We start from the raw sequence: 23,134 nt of genomic DNA on the forward strand, positions 1-23,134 counted from the left end.
GATGGCTCGTTGAAGTGTATTATCTTGTTCAGCTCCCAACCTTTGTTGGACCGCAATGTTGTATCATCTGCGTAATATACTGAAGTGCAGATCAGGTATTCGGTGAGATATGTGGAAAGGCGCGTCTTGAGCATATTAAAGAAAAGAGGAGATACGACAGTACCTTGTGGAACGCCGAAGTGATTAAATCAAGAGGGTGAGGTTTAGTCTCTGCCGTTTAAGTGAAAAAGAATGAAATTCAAAGCTCGGCGCGTGATTTCGAAATGTTGAGCGCTTTCTATTGCTAGCTTATGTGGGACAGCATCAAACGCCTTCTTAATGCCAATGCCGACTACTGCGTTGGCATTTTACCAGTAGGAAGAAGAATGCGCTCGCGAAGTAGGAGTAAAGCATCTTGGTTATTGGCATGTGGCCCAAAACCTATTTGAAAGGGGTGTAGAACGTTGGTTATTTCGATACAATGTTGCAATCGATATAAGGTCATCCGCTGCATTATATCGTGGAGGTAAGTGATATTGGACGTAAATTGTTCAAGGGGTAAACGGTTTATCTTGTTTACGAACGAGAACAACAGATTTTTTTTTCAGTTAGAAGGTAGTGTGCCGCGTTCCTTAGTAACGTTTATTTCGTCTAAAAAACAATGAAATGTTTAAACAAAACTTTGCCGAAAGTGACATAGCTGTTTTATTGCGACCTCCGTGGAACTGAAGCAACTTTTGAAGACCGTGTCCAATGTGGGCTTACAAAGTCCCTGTTCTTCTTTTGATAGGAACGTCTGAAGAAGCGGGTATTAAAGTGAATGTGCACAATGGCGAGTTCGCTGTAGCGGGAGCTGTGATGGAAGGCGGTTGTGATATATGCTGCTGCAAGTATCACGAGTGCGCGTGCGTCGTTTCGCGATGGGACCTACTTCCAGGCGCTGAGATAGCTCTCCTCGGGATGCGCCTTCTGTCTCGGCGGCCCAAGTAACGTCGGCGGCCAGCGAGAGCTCGCAAATCTAGCTCGGTCTCGCATCGCTCTCCCCGCCAGAGCAGAGAGCCTCGAGTGCACGTCCAGCGCAGAAATTGTCACGTCGGCCGAAAAATTGTCCCTGCATTACTCGTGCTCGCAATCAGCGAGAGCGCATGCCTCGCGCCGCCGCTATCCTCGAAAACGAGCGCGGGCCTTTCTTCCCCGCTGGCGCGCTGCTTGTCTTTCCTTTAAACCTGATTCATCTCCACCCGCCCCCTTCCCTTTTCTCCCCGGCCTCTTCCTCCGGGGGGCGCATTTTGTAGTGGCGTTTATTTGTGTGTGCGCCCTTTTTCCGCCCCGCTGTTCGCGGGGAGCAGCAGCCGCCGCCGAGAGGGGAGGGAATTCTTTTGTGGGGCGCCAGCCAGCGGAAGCCCGAGGGCTGGCGGCCTGTTTTCGTTATTTATGTCTCGCCGCTTTCTCGTCTCGTGTCCTCGCTTGCCCCGTGGCGTTCCCGTATTCTCACTTTGTGCTCGCCGCCTTTGATATCGCGCGGAGCCAGTCGTTCCTGGGTTTCGGCGATGGTCCGCCAGGGGGTCCGCGTGCGAGGGAAATAAAGGCGAGCGCCTCTCCCAGCTCCCTTCTTTGCCTCGTTGTATTTTCTCGCCCTGCCATGGCTTGCCCTTCCTTTCTTTTTTTTAATCGCCATTTTTTTCCCCTCTTTCCTTTATCCCGGTTCCCTCTCGGCCCTCGCTTTGATGCACAGGGGCACAATTGCGTGAACTCGGCCTGGCATACCGAGGGTGTCGCGGTCGCCATGTTAGGTAGCGCCAGATTTGTTGTTTTTATTTACTTCCCAGCATTTCCCTAAGGCAGCCTGCTATGCCGCGGAATGAGCACGAGTTCACGTCTCGTGTTGCAAGGAGGCGGGAAAAAAAATCGCTCCTCCACGTGCACGGTCCTTGTAGCGGCGGCCAATAAGTCCGGTAAGGCACTGCAGCTGCTAGGACACGGTCCGATCCAAGAGTTCTTCAGAGTGAATGGAGCATTCGAGAGCCCGCGGTGCTAGGCACTCCTTCCGCAGCTTGCATCCTGGTACCCAGAGGACAGAGAGTGGACACGAGGAGTCGTTTGCATCGCCTTGACCGTGGTCTTTTGTTACCGAGTGTTTCACTCGGCCTCGTCGTCATGTGATGCGTCGCAGGCTTCGCTGGCCCGCACACGGCTCACTTCTCCATAGCGGCGTCTTGGTGCGCGAAATGCGAGCTACCTCTAGCTGTACACCAATGTTTGGAATGTGTTCCAAATTTTACCTTGTGCATACTCTTAGAATACTCGTTGCAATGACGCCACAATGTCGACGCTGCGCAGGAGCCTTGTCCTTCGCTGCTGTTAAAGCGCTTGTTTGCCTCACAAAAATCGCGCTTTGTCACGAATGCGTAAGTAAAAACACTTTTACTGCAAAGCAGCATATGTCTAACGCTCTTCAGTTTTCACCCCTGTGAGGCCGCTTTACTCGGCGCCGCTCTGGCGCTCCTCCTCGCCGCCGAAAACCCCTCTTTCACAATTGCATTCCCCTTGCCACCCCCGATGCCTCTTTCACAAGTTGCGCAATCGGTTGATACCAGTGGTAGCGCCGTAATCAGATGATTGGGGAGAATCAACAGATTTGATTTGATTTGATTCTATGGTTTAACGCGCCGACGCAACGCAGGCGATGAGGCGCGCCGTAGTGGAGGGCTCCGGATTAATTTGGACCACATGGGGATCTTTAACGTGCGCAGAAATCTCGTACACACGGGCGTTTTTCTTTTCGCCTCCATCAGAAAAGCGGCTGCCGCGGCCGGGAAACGAATCCGCTACCTCGTGCTCGAGAATCAACAGAAGCGCGAATGGGCGTAAAAACGACAGAAAGCTTCTGCCACGCAACATGTAGCCGCCGCCGTTGCCACCTCAAATTCCACCGCATCGAGTAGCTGTGAATCCCTCCCAGATGAAGAGCAACTCGCGCTTGGAACGCCGGTGTGAGCTCATAATGCTTCTTCAGCTTGAAGAGCGTTGCGAACGACATTTTCGCCGGTGTATGTCACACCTATTTAAGCACGCGCCCATCCCCTGTTGTCGGTTTATGCGTGCTCGGGTTGGGGTGGAAGGAGGGAGGAGTGTACGCACAGCTAGGCCTCATGCTGCTACCGATGACATGCCCGTTTTGCTGGTGGATTTAAATGTGAAGATCTTACGGCTCAATGCGACCTCTCAGCTGTCCTCCGTGATCGAGCGGTTTGGGTTTGGGCTGGTGTGTTGCACAGACAGTAAGGTGCCTACGGTGCGGGAGGAAAACAGACAGCCACATGTTTGTCCGCTAGAATGTAGCTCGAGCTCCTTCCAGGTTTTGACTCGCTTATGGCACGGATGCATGCCGTTCGATCGGTTGAAGAAGAATGTTTAAACGTGGACGCCAAATGGTCCGATGCAACTTGTCTGGTGTTTTCAGTTGTCGAGCAGATTGGGTAGGTGTGTTACACAGACAGTAAGATGCCTACGACGCGGGAGGGGACCGGCAGCTCAATTTGTCCGCAAGAATAAAGCTTGAGTCCTTACAAGTTTCATTCAGCTAATTGTCTGGGAAGTTTGCTCAGTTGCAAATGACAAAGAGACGTGTGTTGTTTTGTCCGCTCCGGTAACTGCATCTAGCATCGCAGGTCATCCTTCTGCACAGAGTGGAAAGGCACTAAAGTTTTCTCAAAAAGCACCCCCCACCACCCCCCATTTTTGGCACGAATTAGAACTGGAAATACAATGTCAAGAACTTCAAAGTAAGGACAATCGAGCTGGTTGGCGCCTATGTTAACATCTCTAAGTGCCAATAACATAAAAATACAGTCGAGAGAAAATATATGGTCCCGGCAGTGGGACCATGTATGTGTGTATATTGGTATGTTTATAGCACTAAGAAATGTTCAGCAGAGCGAAATCGTACGTGCAAAGGTGAGAAATTGGAGGCAAGCTGCAATAAGCTACTGGAGGCAAGCTGCAATAAGCAGGAAAATCTATAGAAACTTTGTTCCCAAAGAAACACGTTCGAGGGTACTTACAACCTAGAAAACCTGACATACCAACGAATGATATTGCAGACGATAATAATTATTAAGCACGCGATTTTATACGTAAATAAATGCATTAGCGGGGGCTGCGAACTAGATATTCCGCTTTACGTAACAAACTCGCTACCTTTTGCGTGCACAGACTTTATGCCTGCACCCGCGAATTGGGAAGAATACGCTGCATTTGGTCATGTCTTCAAACAGATCCACCTCCATGGTGACCTGCAGCAATAGCCAATTAAATGCTTTGCGCCGAACAGGAAAGATGAAATCTTCTTGCGACGAGCTTCGACTGAGCCGAGGAACTATCTGTCTTTTTATTTTCCTTTGTTCTTCCTCTCCCTCTTTGGGGGGTTAGGAGTTACGCACTACGCTTGTTCAAACGATAAACGAGAGTAAAAGTTCCCATCACGCCTTCATGCAGCGTAGAGTGCTAGTAAGTCTGGTTTCTCTCATTGTTTTTATGCGTAAACGGAACGACTTCCTTACTCAGTTGTCGTGTGAGGCACGACTGCAGGCTATTAAAAATCTCATTACTGATTTGTTTCACCCGCTCACGTTCTTTTGCATTTTTTGCACTCGTCGTGCACTTACGCATTTACCTTCCAAACCTGATTTTGATCGGCCGCGCCATCTTCGGAGCGCTGTATAAATTTCTGTGCCCCCTCTTCCGAGACTGGGCTCCGCAGGGCCGTCCGTAACGATCACAACGAGCGCACGTCCCTGCCGCCATCTGTCAGGAAAGGGCCGCACCGTTTTCAAACAAGGATTGCCGGAACCCGCGCGCTGTATGAACCGCTTTGCAGCGCGTTTTCCCCGTGTTAGCCAGGGATGCCTTTGACGCTACCTGTTCGGTCGTGAGGCTATAGTTCGACAGGCAAACGAAGGCAAGATGACATCATGAGGTCCCTGCATGTCTGATTAGCAATGCAACATCTCAAACCGTTTCGTAGGGAGTTTTGCGTCACTTCCGAAAAAAAAAAGGGGGGGGGGGGGGTTATTGATTGAAATTTCCCCTGCAAAGTGCACACGATATGTTGAGAAATGTTGAGCTATGAACTTCTGACCATGAAAGTTGTGGACTGACAACCAACAACTTTTGTGTGTTGTAGTTTTGGTGAATATTACGACTTCTATACGGAAAAAAAATCGGCGAAACTTGCACTAAGTCTTGCAAGGCTTGAACCATAGCGAAGCTGGAGGATGTCTTTCAATTTAAACACTGAAGTACACACTACCACGCACTGAATGAATTGGGTTTGAAATTGTTTATTTACATGTACCGTCGTCGCTTTTCACTGTGGTAGTAGTAGTCATCGTCATATCCATCTATATCGTCGTATTCTTCACGCATGACTTGCGGGCCCGTATCGTTTTGCCCGCGGGCTTTCACATTTCCCCCAAAAGTGGGACGCGTCAGCACGCGCTGTAACCGGCGGCAACTGGCTTTGCGAACTGGGCGTCTGTAGAGCGAGCTGTCTTGTGCTCCCCCCTTGAGGCGCGGACGCACGTGAACTGCTTTCTTGGTATTTTTGCGAGCTCCACGCGCAAGCCTGGACGACGCCGGGCGCTCCTCAAAAGACGCGTGCTCACGTGCGCAGTAAACGGTGGGAGTGACTATTGCCCGTTTTTTTTTTTGATGACGCCGCACACATTACGGCCAGCAACTTGCTTCAGGAGTGGCATTCCACTGACGATTAGAAGCGAGGTGGCTTCCCTGCGTTACGTCAGAGTGGTAGGGGGAAGCCAAAGCTATTAAGGGCACAGGGTAAGGCGAAATTTTGAAAAAATGACTTTGTTTTTCTTCGCAATTAGGGAAGTTCAATTCCCTGTGCACATTTTCCATATTCACACTTGCCTTAAAAAGTCTTATTTCTCGCTAAAAACCAGTTTTCCCGTAAGCAAGTAGAAAGTGCCCACATCCTCTTAAGAATGTTCTGAGGGTTTATTGTCATTTTTTTTTCATCAAAAAACTTCCTGTTTTAGATCAAAATGGTTTTCTGGAACCAGCTGTATTAGGAAATTGCTTAGCAACCATTGCATAGCTGATTTTTAAGTGAGGGCAATCCAAAGACCCTGTTGCACGTTTTTTCCACATTTGCCCTTCGAAGCTGCGCACAAAAAAACATCTTTTTTGAGCTTCACACTCTAATGATTGCAACATTGGATGCTGTTCTTTCATTAAATGATGAAGCAATGCATGAGCCAGCATTTTGAAATCATTCAGACCAAAACCTGGGCGCAATACCACCATCAAGTGGCTTAAGGAGGTTGACCACAAGCAAAATACTTTGTGAACAGATCTGTACGGATGGTGCACAAAATAGTCAAGGAAGGACAGACGACCGGGTGAAAAGCAAAAAAATGACTTTGACAGTGATTATGAAGCTGGTGCTTTTTAAATAAATGGCTCCAGTGGTGTTTATGGCAAAAAGTATTGTTTTTCACCTTTTTTTTTACTTTAAACTCAATTATCTCAAAACAATGTTTTTTCCTACATAGGTACCATTATTTCTTATATCTTCCAAGACAACAAGCTGATTTTTTTTCCCTGTCATCTACATAACTTGTCACACCTGCTGTACTAGAATTGAAAATTTGCACGTAACTGTTTTTTTGGTACACAACTTTTAATACTAAAATAATGCAAAAATTTAGGTACTAACGGACAAAAAATTATAAAAAACTCAATTTCTTAAGAATGTTCATAATTCTAGTACAGTTAAAAGAGCACAAAATTTGAAAGAAAATGATATATAAGTTATGTAGATACCTTTCTTAGATGCCGAGAAAAATGTACCTCAATATGGCCAAAAATACATGGGAAGTATAGGGCTTAACCTGTGCCCTTAAGGCGGTGGCGGTGGTGTTTATTAATGGGCGGACCCAGCCTTGCGATTAAAGCGCTGCTTTTGCCGCGGGCCCAAAGCGCTTTAACATGTACATGCTGTCCATGCTGTTGGCGCACTGTTCGGCAGCCTGTTGCGAAGCGCCCCTATCTAGTATCTGTATGTGTCATTGCTTTTTTTAGCACACATTTTGGGCTACTTTCTTGTTGAATTTTTACAGACCAACGAGAAGCTCTTAGCTTCTCGTCGGTCGGAATTTCGTGTTGTAAACAAGAAACCCAGGCAGGACCCTGCAGTTCTCGTCCAAGACGCCGAGCGCATGCGTCAGGACCCAGCATTTTCCGCCAGAGAAGTCGCGAGTGCAAGCGACAAGCCCGCCGAGACAACGGGGAGCATTTCATGCCCTCCCCCATCAGGATGTGCAGTGGTTTACAACAGCTGCGCTGGACATCCACTTTCGCAGGGCGGGATGGCGTCCATTTTTTTAGGCGTTTCCGTTTTCCCGTGGAAATAGTTTTGCTGTTTCACACGGCAGCGCGCAAAGTGCGAACTGCCGCAGCCACTGTGGCCCACTCACGATCCCCCCCCCCCTTCCCCCCTCCCCCTCCCCGTTTTTTTTTTAAGTATACAGACATCCAGGGGGATCTACCTCGCCGTTTTTTAAGTGCGCGCGTTGTGTGGTGTCTGAGATTCCCGCGCAGTATTCTAACACCACGCTTATGGACAGGGGAGGAGCTAGAAGAAGAAACTCTAATGAGCAAAAATAAATTGTGGGGTGGCTTCCTAGTCCGGAAGTCCATGGGCAATCCTGGTGCTCGCCGCTCGGTCAACCAAGGTAATCTGGTCGTCGAGGCTCGAGCTGGATAACATACTCTCCCACTGCTCACGGGAAGGGTTGGGAATAGGGGGAAGGTCAGGGTTTTAGGTCGCACCCCCAGACGATGTGATAGAGTGTGCCTGAATTGCCGCAAAATGCGCACTCCGGGGAGTATTGTGTAGGGAATATATGATTTAGTCGTACTCGGTTTGGAAACGTGTTCGAATTCGTTGTAATGTGTTTTCCTGCGTTTTAGACCAACTGGGTTGAGCGGGGGGAAAAGTCCTCCTACCTAGTCTACAATATTGTATTATTTCCTGGCAAGTCTCAATCGGCGTTGGACTGTGCTCCTCCTCTGAGGCCCGGTTGGTGAGAGTGCGGGCCAGTGCATGGGCTGTGTCGTTGCCTGGGAGATCGGAGAAGGCAGGGGTTCACACGATTCTGACCGTACGAGAGGGAGAGGATTTGCTGAGGAGGCGCACTGCTGTTGGAGAAACTGCTTCAGCTGCGTAGCTTCTGCATGCCGCTTGACAATCGGTGATTACCGTAATCGCGGTGGTTTGGGTTATAGGCAAGGCGATCGCCACTTCTTCCGCCTCCTGGATGGAGCCGGTCTTGATTGTGAGACCGTTGAATGGTTGATCCCTTGAGGTGACCTCTGCAACCGCTGCTCCTCGATGCCGCTGGTATGGTGCGGCATCAGTGTACACTGCTGTGGAGCCTTCGCTAGTCGTCGGTGTAAATCTTCAATTACTGTCGTAAGTGAACATGATGTGTTTGGGACCCCCCTACCTGGCCTTCAAATGCTCGGCCTGCGCGAGGAGCATGGTCGTTCCGAGCGGCCCGAAGGGCCCCGCTCGGCAGTTGTAGGAGGAGCGTGCGCTGCTAAAAAAAAAAGCGTGACGTACCGCCGAGCGGAGCCAATGGCTGCGCGCATCTCTAACCTTGCACTGTTTCTCTAGGTGGTCTTGCGCCTGGTCGGTGACGTCACCGCTTTCACAGTGCTTTAGAGGCGCGATGAGAGGGAAGAGCTCCAGGCCTTATTGCTGGCTCTTTCTAATGAACGATAACTCGGCCAATACTCAACGCATTTAAACCATTTTTTTTTTGCGGCAGGACGTTCCTTGGAGAGTACTCCAGTTTTTGCGCACGTGAAATTGCAACCACTAGAATTTAGGGCCCCTTTAAACGTTCTTTATTATCTGTAGAAATCGATAGCTGGCGGCCCGGCAATCCATTCGCGTCGTATTTCTTGTTTTTTAAGCATAAAAGCCACCATACCAAAGCAGGGAATGCAAGTTTTAAAATACCGTTAGAATTACGAAAGGTGTTGAAATACATTATAAATTACACAATCTTCCCGTAGGGGAACCCTGAGTAGTATGTGAAGCAGCCATGGGGTCGACTGAAGTTCCCATTAGTTTTCAGTTCGTCGTTTCCGTTGACGTTCAGCTTCGCGTGCCTTCGTTGTATCAGTACCTTCTTGACGTAGTTTGAATGAGTGAAGGACATAAGGCGCGTTCGTAGCCCATGCTCCCGTGTCCGTTTGTAGCGCAGTGCGAAGAGCGCCACGTACCTTCCGTTGCGGCCAGAGAGTCGTGGTATCGAAACCGGGCGCCGCCTAACTATTTCTTTTTATAGTGGACTGCGCTGACGTCAGCCCAAACGCTGACGGGGCTGAAGAGACGCACATGCGCAGTAGAGTGCGGACGGCGGACAATGACAACGAGGGAGGAAGGGACACAGCCCCGAGCATGAGATGCTTCGCATCTAAAATTCAGTTGGCCAACCACAATATTGAACTGTGTTTAATAAACAACGGGAAGTATGAGTTATTCGCGTGAGTCGACTGTAATATGTCTGTAAAGACTGGTGTCCTGACCGGCTGACTAGTTCGCCTATGTCCAGCCCACCTTGCTATGACTAGCGATTAGATGATTGGGGAGTGTATCCCTTCTGTAGCGTACGGGCTCAGGCGAAAGTTTTTATCCCTGTGGTAGTGAAAGTTCAATTCCTCAATATCCGAGAGGCGTGTAGGGATATCGAAGAAGTTTTGGTGTATGAATGCCAGCCATACAAATTGCGTTGAGGGTTTTTCCCTGCTCAACCTCCACAAGTCGAGCCTGATTTTTGGGGTATGTAATGAATTCTTCACAAGCTCCCTAGAGTGCGGCATGAACGCCCCTTGTTACGCGTGTTTGTTGTTGTTGTTGCGACAGCTGAATGTTGGGTGTGGGGATGTTAGCATAAAAACTTGTCGTTTGTCGTTTGCTGTGCGTGACAGATAATTCCAGTGGCATGCGCGCCGGCGGGCAGTGCAGCGCCACTGATCCTCTTCTCCGGATTCCCCGTAGCGCACTATAGACAGCGTTGCATATGTGACTCGCGTTTTGTGCGCTACGTCTTTGGCTGTCTGACTGGTAGGTGTTGTAGCGTGCACACTGCATCAGAATAGCGTGAGTACTAGTTCGTTCGAGTGGAAGCAGCAGTGTCGAAATTGTCGAATCGTACCAGTTCAAAGCTTTTGATCATGGAGAGTATTTGTTGGCCTTGTTTTCAAATTTCTGGTGTGAACACGTCAGACATGATACAGTGAGCATAAAAAAAGCAATCATCACAGTACGCCAGTAAATCTTTTCATTGGTCGTGAGCTTTTTGTACTTTCGCGGAGGACGGGACGAGCCACTAGACCACGGTCTTGTTGCTCCTTGTGCCACTCTTTCACACGAGTCCCCATTCCGTTTGTCACTGCCATAAGGAGCGGGATCCCATGACTCAATCTGCTACTTGCTTATGCGCAGTGTCCTCATTCCGCACCTCAGGAGGGACCGTGTGCACCGTTGCGTTCCCTCAAGAACGTGAGGAGCAGAATGACCCACCACATGAAGAGCGGGATTGGGTCATACGCTTCAATCTGCGCGTAACTAATTTTCCATTGGGCGAACAGGAGCAAGTGCAGCGAGCAGCCAGAGCAGCACACGGGAGTAACGGGGACGTGTGCTTTCGTTCCGCGAATGAAACATTCGCGCTGCTCCGGGAGCACTCTGCTGGACGCGCCATTGCTGCTGCTTCACGGATATTCACGTCGAGGCTCCTCGCTCTTGTTGCTCGCCTACCTATCCTTTTATCTCTCCCTTTCTCCTACCTATCCTTTTATCACTCCCTTTCTCCTCTAATCTTTATATACCCCTCCTCCCCCTACCCCCCCGCACTGGGTTGTATGCAGGTGAGCCCCCAGCTGGGCTCAATAATATCCCCAGTGCATCTCCTTTTCCTTTTCACTCGAACCACTTAGTTTAGTTAGTTAGTAGCTCCGGGAGCACAGAAAAGAGAGGGAGGGCGTGATGTCAAGGGTCATGTGACCAAACTTTTCCCGCGCTTGCTTCCCGGAGCATTTCGCGCGCTCGCGTTGTCCGCACGCAGTTATTCCGAGCCAGTTTTGCCAGATACGTGCCGGTGGTTTTGTGTCTGCCTTCCTCATGTCGACGAATGATAAAGTAGGCGACGAGTGTTAAAGTAGCAGCAATTCCTCGTCCAGACGGCGGCGCTTAGCTGCTGCCGTACGCACTGAACGACCATCGTGGCTGCTAGATTCCGCCATTTTTCCTCCGCCACCCTGGGGATAAAACCAGAAGTGACGTAAAAGAGGTCATGTGACTTGTTCGGCGTTCCCTGTTACTCCGCCGCTGGCGACGGAGTACCGAGAACTGCTCTCGGCTGTTCTCGGCGCCAAAAAAGTGCTCCTCCTCGACCAATGAAACACAACGCCCCTGCTCCTGCCCGACCACTGGAAGACGCCAGACCTCGCGAGAGCACTTTGAGTGCAGTTAGAAGTGCTCCTGTTCGCCCAATGGAAAGCGCTATAAATGTGGGCGGGAGGGCATCGATGTGCCCCCCTCCCCCCCTTTCCTCGTCATTGGCGTCGGCAGATATTGTCGTGATGGGGGCAAACCGGCCGGGATACGGCCCGTTCGTCACATGGCGTTTCGTCATAGGCCGTTTGGTTACATAGGATCATTCGTCATAGGCCGGTTCGTAATAGGCAGTTTGGTCACATGGGACCATTCGTCATTAGGCCAGTTTGTCACTTAGGAAAGTTCGTCACAGGTGCACAAAATGAATGTCCACGTGTTGTTTTTTTTCGACTCGAAAGAGAGAAGGGAGGCAAAGGTTTAGTTAGTTTTTTTTTTTTTTTGTACTTTGGGCCGTACATTTAGCAAAGCTCAACAAAGAATGCAAGCCAGAGTGGGCGAGTAGGGTGACGTGTTCGGACAAGATTATAGATACGAGTTCAACAAAAAGAATGCAACCCAGAGTGGGCAAGTAGGGTGATGTGTTCGGACAAGATTATAGATACGAGTTCAACAACCCCAAGACAGAAAAGTGAGACAGGGACGTAGCCCAACAAAGTTCTTGGAAGACGGGCCAGGCGTCTGGTTCTAAGTGGTCCCGTAGTAGGGAAAGTGGTAGCACCGACCTTCTCGTTCTTGGAAATTTCACATGGGCCATTTCGTGTCACTTATTTGTGGTTTAATACAAGTTGTGCAACTAATTATTTGATGGATCTTTCTCCAGTAGCCATCTGCGCATGCGCGGGGCGCCGGTCCGCCATTCTTGGCAGTAGCTCTCGGGCAAAATAAACAAAAGGACGCCCTCTCAGCTAGCTGCTTGGGGAGCGGATATATCCTCCTTTCGGGCAGGTCGAGTGGGTTCTTATGTGCACACAAAAAAGGCTTTCCAAGGAAAGAGGCAAAAATGACCACGCTGTGAGCACTTGGCTACCAGTGAGGGAGCAACGAAAATGAAAAAAAAAAAAAAAAGTGAAGCAAAAGGAGTGCTACGGCAGTCACGCGAGCGTGCGCCTGCCACCATGACATTCATGTGAAAGGCAAAGGAGACGGGTGGGAGCGGTATGGACTGCAGGACCAGGATAACTCGTGCACGCGTTCCCCGAAAGCCAAACATTTTTTGGGGCGGGCCTTACTGCCAATTTAGGATCGTCGTGGCGGCCGCTAAGAGGACCGGTACTGCGAAAATGTGTGCAAAGTAGTCACAGTCATGCCTCATCACCACTTACGTCTAAAAAAAGCCACGAATTTTGTTTTTGCGTTTCTGTGACGAACTTTCCTAAGTGACAAACTGGCCTATGACGAATGCTCCTATGTGACCAAACGGCCTATTACGAACCGGCCTATGACGAATGATCCTGTGTGACCAAACGGCCTATTACGAACCGGCCTATGACGAAACGCCATGTGACGAACGGGCCTACACCCAAACCGGCCGTTTTATCGCGGAGGGAGATGGAGAAAGTGGGGGGAAGGGGCAAGAACTGGTGTGGTTGGGGGGGGGGGGGGGGGGGGGGGCAGGTGCCCCATTTCCACCCCCTTGCCGACGCCCATGCTCCGCGCTACTACTCTGGCCCATCCTTTTGTCATTTGTTAGTGACGTAGACGACATTCACAAACGCACCTCCCCCGTGCCATAAAAAAAAACAAAAAAAAAAAACAGATCACTTGTCTTCAATGCATTTGGCCTCAGCTATGTAAAGTTGCGATGCGGAGACTTATGACATACGTACGTAGGTGCGAGCACGCCGGAGCCAGGCTTCATTTGTGCGTAAAGTAATGGTCCACCACTGTTGATCCTGCAGCGGCGAGACTGAGCGTCGCGTTTCCCTCCTCGCAGGAACTGGCCACCGGCACAGTGAGCCCGCGGCACTGCGTGCGCAACAGCCCGACGGGTTCCGGCGGCGGGCCGGGCCTGGTGGCGCAGGCGCCGGCGCACGGCCCCGCGCACGGGCCTGGACACGGACCTCCGGGGGGCCCCGCACACGGACCCCCGCACGGGCCCGCACACAGCCCCGCCCATGGTCCCCCGCACGGGCCCCCGCCGCCGCACGGGCCCCCTCCGCCGCCGCACGGGCCCGGAATGGAGCCCGACGGCAGCTGGAAGGGGCCTGCGCCCCCGCACCACCACCCGGCGCTCATGGGACACGGGCCCCCCGCGATGCACCACGGACCGCCGCCCCCGCCTCACCATGGGCCGCCGCCTCCGCACCCGGGACCTCCCCACCCTATGGCCGGTCCCCCGCACACCATGCCGGACGGACGGCCCCTCGAGCACGGGTGAGTGCGCGTCAGCCCTTTTTCATCGGCCGTACGAAAATGCAGTGAACACCAGCACATTTCTTTTTGCAGCGAAGCAGTTTACCTCTCTAGACCCCGTATGAATTCCCCTCATGCGTTCTCGAGCCGGGAAATGTCCTCGAACATAATGCGTCCGTGCACAGAAAATCCGGTAGGGAGAAAGGTCGCGGCGCGGCAACACTCAGGCGCAGGAGAGGACGGAAAGAGCGTGTGGATTCGGCGCTGCCGCGGAGAGGGAAGAGGGTGCGGTGAGATAGCAGAGAAAACGCGAAAAGGGGAAAGAGAGGGTGACGTCGAACGGGACGCAGCCGCTCCCGCCATCACCCACGTGGACACCGCCGGCGAGCAAGACAGCAGTTTTGTGCGCTGATTTAGACTGTGCCTGGTCAATTCTGTTTTGTTTTATGAATGTGTGCAACCCAATGAAATCGAAACATTTTTGTGGGGTAATCCTCTGGCATATGAATGGTTTGACCTACCAATTTTTTTGTGTTAGTGGATTATTCAACAAAAAGTGGGAATTAGTAAATGCACATGTCACAATTACAGAGACCTTTGAATAGAGCTTTAATTCAAAAATGGAAATACAAGTTTACTTATAACAAGAGTTTATTAACGCGATAGCGTTATTAGGCTCGTTTTTCAATTCCCCCGTGGCTCCTAGCCATCTGCTATCAGCCGTGCTCATCAGGCGTACACAGAAATACGTAACCGCTGCCACCCGGAACCCGGAAGCTACTACTGAGGCAGCAAGACTCGAGGGCTCTGCTGAACCTGTAATGCGCTACTGCAACAGAAGTTTAGAAAGGAGGACAATGATACAACATCAGATACAAAAGAAAGGACACACATTTTCACCAAGTTCCACGCCTGCGCGGTAAAGTTTGTTCTATGCCAAGTAGGTGTTAGCATGCTCGGCAGACACGGTCTCCAGCCGCGCCCACAACTTACGTCATCACACTTATGCGGGTGTCCACCAGAAGATCAAAAATACAAATTTCCAGTAATGCATGCCCCGAGGCGCCTCGTGGGCTACGAGGCATGTTGTAGTGGAAGCGTTCGGAAGAATCATCACTTAATAACATCACTTAAGACACCACTCAATAAACATTTTGATACACTGACTCTTCCCCGCTCAAACTGACCAACACCTCACATTTTCAACCTTTCACGCTCACATTATCTACTTATGCCAAGTTGTGACCCCAGATCCCAACCATGAGGCAGAGATAATTAGAAGGATCAGAATGGGGTGGGGTGCAAATGGAAGACATTCTCAGATAATGAATAGCAGCCTACCATTGTCGCTGAAGAAGAAAGTGTATGACAGCTGCATCTTACCGGTACTCACCTACGGGGCAGAAACTTGGAGGCTCACTAAGAGGGTTCAACTTAAATTGAGAACGACTCAGCGGGCAATGGAGCGGAAAATGATAGGTGTAACATTAGGGGACAAGAAGAGAGCGGAGTGGGTCAGGGAGCAAACTGGTGTTAAAGACATTCTAGTAGAAATTAAGAAGAAGAAATGGACGTGGGCAGGGCATGTAATGCGAAGGCAAGATAACCGCTGGTCATTAAGGGTAACAGAGTGGATCCCTAGAGACGGCAAGCGCTGCAGGGGGCGGCAGAAAGTTAGATGGGCAGATGAGATCAAGAAGTTTGCGGGGATAAATTGGTCACAGTTGGCACAGGACCGAGGCAGTTGGAGAATAATGGGAGAGGCCTTTGCCCTGCAGTGGGTGTAGATAGGCTGGTGATGACGCTCACATTTTCATTCCCAGAAGCACAGAGAGCCTTTGTCTTTCCTGGAACATGGCGATTAAAAACCCTGGTTGCTAGTCTTTCTCTTTTCGCTAACCTTTCGAACTCGTGAAGCATAGATCGCAAATGCAACAGCTGAGCACAAAAACGTTCCTTGGGAGTTGAAGTATCGCTATCGCGCCTTACATTTTAGGACACTAACGTAGATGTCCCTGCAACTTTTTTGCCCAACATCTTTTCTCGGCCGTGCTGGAGGACACCGTGAGTGTTTGCCATATTTTGCTTGAGCTGATGTTGGAATGGAGGCAAATGTATTAGAGAAGTCGCCTAACTTCGGCCTCTGCATCCAGAGGGCACGCACATGGGAGCTCCGTATATCCCCCTCCTTCCCTTCCCATTCTATGAGCTAAATTGATTTTCCTGCCCGAATTATTTTTGCAGTTTTTTCTTCTTAAACTTAACTGTCTTGAGAAAGAATAAATGACTGATTTTTTATATTGCCTCAAAACGCAAGGGTGGCAAACCTATTAATGGCATGTCAATCAAAAATACCTGAACTCAGTGGGACTAACAGAAAAGGTGTAGAAACAGTCATTCACTGGCCCATCTTATTCACTCATACTGCCTTGCTTCAGGCTCTGTCTTTTTATAGGACACAAGAATTGCTACACGTATGCACAAGCCCACCTTCTTTCCAAATTAGTGGACATTTTGAGGTCTCAACTTTGTTGGCCACACCTACTATAATCGAGTGTCAAAGCAAATGTGAATTACAACGGTGTGGTGTCATGAAGGCCTTTTTTTCACTCCCTCCCCACCGCTGTACCATTTCTACAGTACAGCGACCTGTTGTGACTTTGAAGCCCACAAAAGAACGTGCTAAAAGGTTTTTGCCACACATTCTTCTCGTCGTCACTGAGGAAGGATTTGGTTTGGCAGTTCTAGTGTGCCCACAATTGCTCTGTGAATGTCATGAATTTCTTATTAAGAGAATAGCTGAAGCTATTCTTGCTGCTGGGATGTTGTCAAATATTTTCAATTGATTTCTTGTATCGGATACTTTCCTTCCATGGAGAGTGAGTGCCTGGAAAGTTTATTGCAGAAATTATGTAAAGTGGCAATAAGGGTTGGGCCAGTGGCATAGGCAGTAAAGGAGATGAAAGATCCCTGCAAAAGTTTCTTAATTAAGGCATGCGAAGCGTATGCCGAATTAATCGTGCAAAGAATGTTCGCTGTGAATGATTGTTAATTTGTCTTATGCCAGCTAACATGCCAGATAATACAAGTCCATTAGATACGGCTGGAATATTGCCGTGCGTCTCTCCTGCAACTTGTCTCAATTGATCTCTTATAACTGAATTCCTGTGCTATATCTGTTATGATCATTATGCGAACTTGTTTGTTCTGTGCAGACTGAAAAATGGGCGATGATACTGAGCACCGTTGGCACGCTACCTTCCCAGTGATGACATGTCTGGTTATGCAAAACGTCAAACAAAAAACAAGGCCTATAGCAGAATTGGCATTTTGGTTTTGTGCATATTCGATGTTTCAAAACAATGAGAGACAGCAGAAATTATGGTTGCGTGGTCACAGTCTATACCATTTTGAAACCAAGTGAATGCCTGTCCTTTCCTTCTGTTTTTACCCCATGGAAACGCACTTCAGTAGCATTTACATTTCCCGTGTGTGTGATCTGTTTTAAACATATTGGGAAATGCAACAAGTAGGCCCTTTTCGGGTGTAGGCCCCCACCGATGTGTCCAGCAGCAAGCTCGTGGCCTGCTTGTGCCTGGACTAGTGGGAGCAATACTGATGCCTGGGAAGGGTGAAGCCAATGTATCATACCACCTGTGAGCTGCACTTAGTGTGGTATTTATCTTGTGCTACTTTGCAGCACGACTAAGGGCGTCCCGTTGTAACCAAAAATAAAGCACTAACATTCTTGCGATTGATCAGAGGGGGGAAAATGTGTGAGCAATTACAAGGTTGATGATGCGTGGAAGAGAAAGGCAGTAAATAGCAGTCAGTGACCATGCTTTTACCAGAGTGCATGGCCACACCGTTTTGTGAACCAGTATTTTTTTTTTTTTTTTCCCCGGCATGGTAAGAAACTGACAGTTTGGGTTTTGTTCAAGTATTTGCCTGAGCTCATTACGGCTTGTGCAAGATCTCAGAAGCAGTGGTTTCAATGTGCGATTCCAATGGCTTCTTTCCCATCTAGCCGACTCCCATTTATGTGAAGTCCATGGGGACCGCAAAAAACTGTGAATTGACCGAACTTCCAATTAAACAAAACACACAAGAACGGCATTGTCGTTAGACCGCAACACATCTCCCTTCTTGATTTCCTCCAGAACCTCGACTTTCATCGCCAAGTCGAGCGTACGGCACAGATTGCCTTGATATTTCAGACTTATTGCTAAAATCGAAGCCTGAAGCACCCACCACGCAAACTGCTGACACGGCGTTGTGCGCAACGAAGCAGGTTGAGGACCTCAAAAGAGAGAGATGTGTACGCTGTCGTGAGTCTCAACTGGCCTGCCGCTTTATCAACTGTGCGCTGCCTCAGTTGCAATGGCACCGACATCAGTACAGAAACGGTGCTGTATTGGCGCTATAAAATTTTGAATTTTATTGAGAGATGAGGTCACATCGATGCCTTTTATTCGAAATAAGTTCCAATTAACCAATATAAGGGGTTTTATGTTCGATTTATCGAGCAATTTTTTCTATTGAAGTGCATGTAAAATTGCCGACACCAGCACATCACTTCTAATTAACCAAAAATTCTAATTAAGTGACTTGAAATTATCGAGAGTATTCGCATGAAGGGCATTGTGACCACTGATTGGATGGCACAGAATGCACTATCATCTAGTCTTACTGTGAGAGTTTCCGCTGACAATTGGATCACCTTCTAACAAGCATTTATCAACTATTTCAAGTCTCAGCGTGGTCACCGCCAACCTTACGTCGCAAAGGGGCTAACAAGAGCACATGTGTCTTCACTTTACCACTTCCGAACATGCTCAGCAAAGGCTACAGTTTGGCAACTTCAATATGGGCCTTGTAGAATCGCCTCTGTGCTCATCACATGTGACGGTAGGAGGCGTCCAACACTCCCGTCACTGCCCAGAGCATGCTGTGGAGCGACAACCTTGTTTTCGGCAATGCAAAGCAGCAGCCCCATGTTCCGCACTAGACCACATCGTCTTCCCAAAAGGGCATTAGATACTACATAGAGAGGTGTCGCATCTCCTTATTAGTTTCCATCAGGACATGGAACTGGTGGGCTCATGTTGAAGCTGCCATACTGTTAACGCATCAGGTGCTGTTCAGGTGGAGCAATTGCCAGCATACCTTGCCAGGCTACCACCTCCAGATCCAACACCACCATCATGCAACCAACCAACTGATGAAAATGCCCATGCTGTTCTGGTTTTTAAGCGGATTAAACGAGGCCGGAACATGCATGAAACAAATCACCATTTGTTAAAAGCAATTACTCTGGCATCAACTTTGCCTGCATGCCTAGTGATGCCTAGAATAATTAATTTACCCACAAGCATCCCTTAGTGCGTTGCCTTCACTCTATTGCTCACTCGCAACTTTCCATTGAGTTTTTTTTTAAGATTCGTGATCACGCGCTTCTGTATGAACAAACTAACTGGGTCCAATATTTGTGACGTTCGTACTAAGCCTATTGATGGCACCACCTCAGATTCGTAAGGAGGCTTGAGTTTAGCCCCGTGTTGTTCATTTGGCTCTGCGATCATGTTGATATGTGAAAAATTGAAAAATATATGTCACCAAAATTGAGGAATTTTTCCATCCGTGCACAACAGACACATCGCTCTTATCTACCATAAAAAATTAGGGTTGCAACTCTCTATTGGTAATTGTCGGGTAGTATGTACCAGTAATTGTTGAATCGTCGTTGTCGCACGTTCTCTTCAGGCTTTTCTTTCCATATGTGCTGAAGAGCTCAAACTGAACACAGGACAAGAAAACTTGCAGGACACCCAAGCACTGCCTTAAAGGAGCCATGAAGAGAAAACACAAGTTTGGTTCATTCAAAAGATTGTCTCGTTAGAATCATACTGACACCACTTTTAACGTAAACTTCGCTCAAATAAGCTACATAATTAGGAAAAACGGGAATGGTCATGCGACCCACCAGCTCATTTCCCGCAACAGAACCTATGATGTCACATGAGCTAAGCTCTGCGATTGGCGGAGGCTGGCAGAAGCAGACGCAAATTAGGTAGAGCTTACAAACTAGACGAACGAGCGATTTGCGCTTAAATTTAGGGCACATTCTTTACAAAGCAATAAGAATGATGGGACAAACAGTGGAAGTTACGAAAGCACATGTAAGCATAGAAGTACTGATGCGTTCTGCTGTTCGTACTGCGCACAGCATGCGTGATTTAGCTGCACAGCACTACGGGGCTTGGAGTTTTCTCAGACGACACTGGCCGATTGACGCAAGCAACGGTGTCTTACGTGACCCCATTTGTTGAGCGAGCACTGTTTCAGGGAACGAATATTTTCTCGCACAACAAAAACAAGCCAGGTTTAAATGCGGGCAAAAACAAACCAAACGCTTGCCACGGTATGGTGGCGCCATCTAGGTTACGGAACGTAAAGAAACGCGGGAACAAACCAACACCGCTGTACAGGGTGGAGACAACCTTTGAACGGTCCCGCGCCGCCGCAATTGGTCCAACGGGCTCAACGCGTTATTCTTTTCGTTTCCCACGAGACCTAGCAACGCGAAACAGACAATATGATTCAAACTTCTTCAGTAAACCGCGTTGCGGCGATAATTTTAGCGCGGTTTTGACACAATGACTTGCTTCGGCGGCGAGCGAGCAACCGAAAATGGCGGCGCCAGCGTATACGTGTCTCTACCCTGTACGGCGGATGCGTGAATGAAGGTACTCTAGGCTGCAGAGCGGTCGGTTCCCGTGATGTCACTTGGGACCACAAAAACGCACGATTGAGCGGGAGAATCAAAATTTTAACCTAAATTGTTTAATTTCTCAGTGAATAAAGCACCGTTTGTATCCGGACAAGCGCTGGGGGCACTATAAAACACGAAATCTTTCGAATAAAACCAACTTGCATTTTCTCTTCATGGCTCCTTTAAGGGTGACAAGTTTAATGGGTCCATTCAGCAGCCCAGGTCCTCTTAGATGTCAGATCACAGACACAGACCGTTGTTGTTACCCCACTGTATGGTTTATTTTTTCCAGGCAGTAGTCTTTCTTGGGCAACCTAAACACAAAAAATTTTGGTCTCTGTCTGTCTGCTATCTGCCTGACAGTCAATTCAACTACGTGTTGCCCGGCCGCCACCAAAAAAGAATGGACAGAGTGAGCTCCTGCAATCTGCACATGCCAAGCTTTGTTGCATTTCCATGCAGCTAACACTGATCTCTCCCTTTCAACCATGGGAGGACACAAATTAAACATAAAACTTAGAAACCCCACCCTGGAGAGTTCTAGGCCAAAACGTTCTCAACACTGTTACTTCTAAACAAATTAATCCACGCAAAAACAAATATCACCCTATAATCCCTGCAACTATGATCAACGTTGCTGGCGTGGTAACGTCATTAAAACACAAGTTTTGAACCTGAAAGACGCACTTTTAAACTCTTACAGAAACATGTGGTCCATGGGGAGTTAACTCTGCATGCTAAGCCACAATCTTGATGGAAATACCTCCATTTTATTTCTCCCTGGGGGAGCGACAAGGGAGGGGAAGAGCGTGGAAGGTAGGAGGGGGAAAGAGAATGGGGGTTGAGTGCAGGGGCAGCAGAAACGCTTTGTCTGTCAGCATCAACAAAGCAGATTTCCGTGTTTGAGTAATCGCATGAGGGCGCTGAATTTGTTGGGCCTTTGAGATTTTGTTAAATATTAAAGGTCTTTCTTGTTCTATTTTCCTTTAGCGTCACGTGTGCCATCCTGATGCTCTTAACCAATCCTCTGACCGTTTGTAAAAAAAATTCAATGCGTATTTTTAATTGAAAGAATACCTTGGCACTTTCCTGCCTATGCCTATCCAAGTTGATAGTAAACCATCAACGCTTTCGATTTCAAAATTCGATGGTTTCTTGTTCGAAATTTGGCGCTTTCCGAGTGTGCTCTGAGAGCTTGTGCCATTTACTACTAAGTAGTAGAAACACTTACATCCGCTTTGGTTTTTTTATTTCCAGGTACTGTTGGCCGATTGGGCCATTACAGGGGTGGGGTAGAAAACTGACATAACAACCGTCATGTCAAGTGTAAAGAAGAAATGCATAGCCAATACAAAATGAATACATCACTATACTACATTCTACAACTTACATGCTACATCACATACATCACAAAATACACTTCACAATATTACAATGTACATGAGTCAAGTTACAGCAAATACATTCAAATTTACAACAGAACACAGGCGCACGCACGCAAAAAAAAAAAACGATCGCCGTTCATGAAGATTCACTTTGAAAATATTTTGTAACATTGTGTTCAAAATGTTCTGCAGTTTGACAATCACGTATAGCATCTGGTAATACATTCCAGTCTTTTATTGTTCTAGGGAAAAACGAGTATGCATATGTGTTCACACGACATTGAGGGACTAGATATTTTCTGGGGTGGTCACTTCGTAAGCTCCGCACTTGACGGGGAACTAGGTACTGCTCTTCATCAAAGTTAAATGTGTTTTGGGAGAGCAAAAACAAGAATTTAAGTCTGGCTATGCGACGGCGGTCTAGGAGGGGTTGTAAATTTAATTCTTGCAGCATCTGTGTTACAGAATCATTACGAGAATACTTTGAAAGAATAAATCTCACCGCCCTTCTTTGTACGCGCTCGATGTTTTTAATTAATCCTTTTTGATGAGGGTCCCATATGATGCTTGCGTATTCCAGTGTAGGCCTTACTATTGTTAAGTACGCTGTTAACTTTACGGGGGCTGGAGCGAGTTTTAATTTGCGACGTAAGAATCGTAACTTTTTTTCAGGAGTAGAACAGATATTAGTGATATGTTGGGTCCAGTTCAGGTCTTCAGATATTGTTACTCCTATGTATTTACATTTGTTAACGGTAGCTAACGCAGTGGAACTTAGTTGATACTCGAAATTTTTGACGTGCTTTACCTTCTTTGTAACTCGCAAAACAACCGTTTTTTTTTATTTATTTGCATTTTCCATGTTTCGCACCATTTTTCAATAGACGACAACGCGTCGCTGAGCATTTTTTGATCACTATGGTTGCATATTTCTCGATAAAGTAAACAATCATTGGCGAATAGTCGAACGGTAATATTTTGATTAATGTCAGAACAAATATCGTTGATGTAAACGTGAAATAATACTGGTCCGAGGACGGACCCTTGAGGGACTCCAGAAGTTACCAGTAAACGATCGGACTTGTAGCCGTTTATGTCCACATACTGCGTCCTACATGTCAGATATGACCTGACCCATTCCACTAAATTGTT

The 23,134-nt window shown here is 48.2% G+C and overlaps 1 protein-coding gene across 3 annotated transcripts in view; it reads left to right on the top strand.

Annotated features, from left to right (window-relative positions):
* Positions 1 to 23,134, top strand: part of LOC144155201 (LIM domain-binding protein 2-like) — a 293,633-nt gene that overhangs the window by 146,690 nt on the left and 123,809 nt on the right. For all 3 annotated transcript variants that reach the window (XM_077686511.1, XM_077686509.1, XM_077686510.1), the window contains exon 3: positions 13,407 to 13,846. In XM_077686511.1, coding sequence (XP_077542637.1) covers positions 13,407 to 13,846 — 440 coding nt within the window. The remainder of the gene's footprint in view (positions 1 to 13,406; positions 13,847 to 23,134) is intronic.

The sequence above is a fragment of the Haemaphysalis longicornis genome, unplaced genomic scaffold (assembly GCF_048455015.1).
Source record: "Haemaphysalis longicornis isolate Haplotype H1 unplaced genomic scaffold, Haemaphysalis longicornis Haplotype H1 scaffold_1, whole genome shotgun sequence".
Classification (NCBI taxonomy): Eukaryota; Metazoa; Arthropoda; class Arachnida; order Ixodida; family Ixodidae; genus Haemaphysalis; species Haemaphysalis longicornis.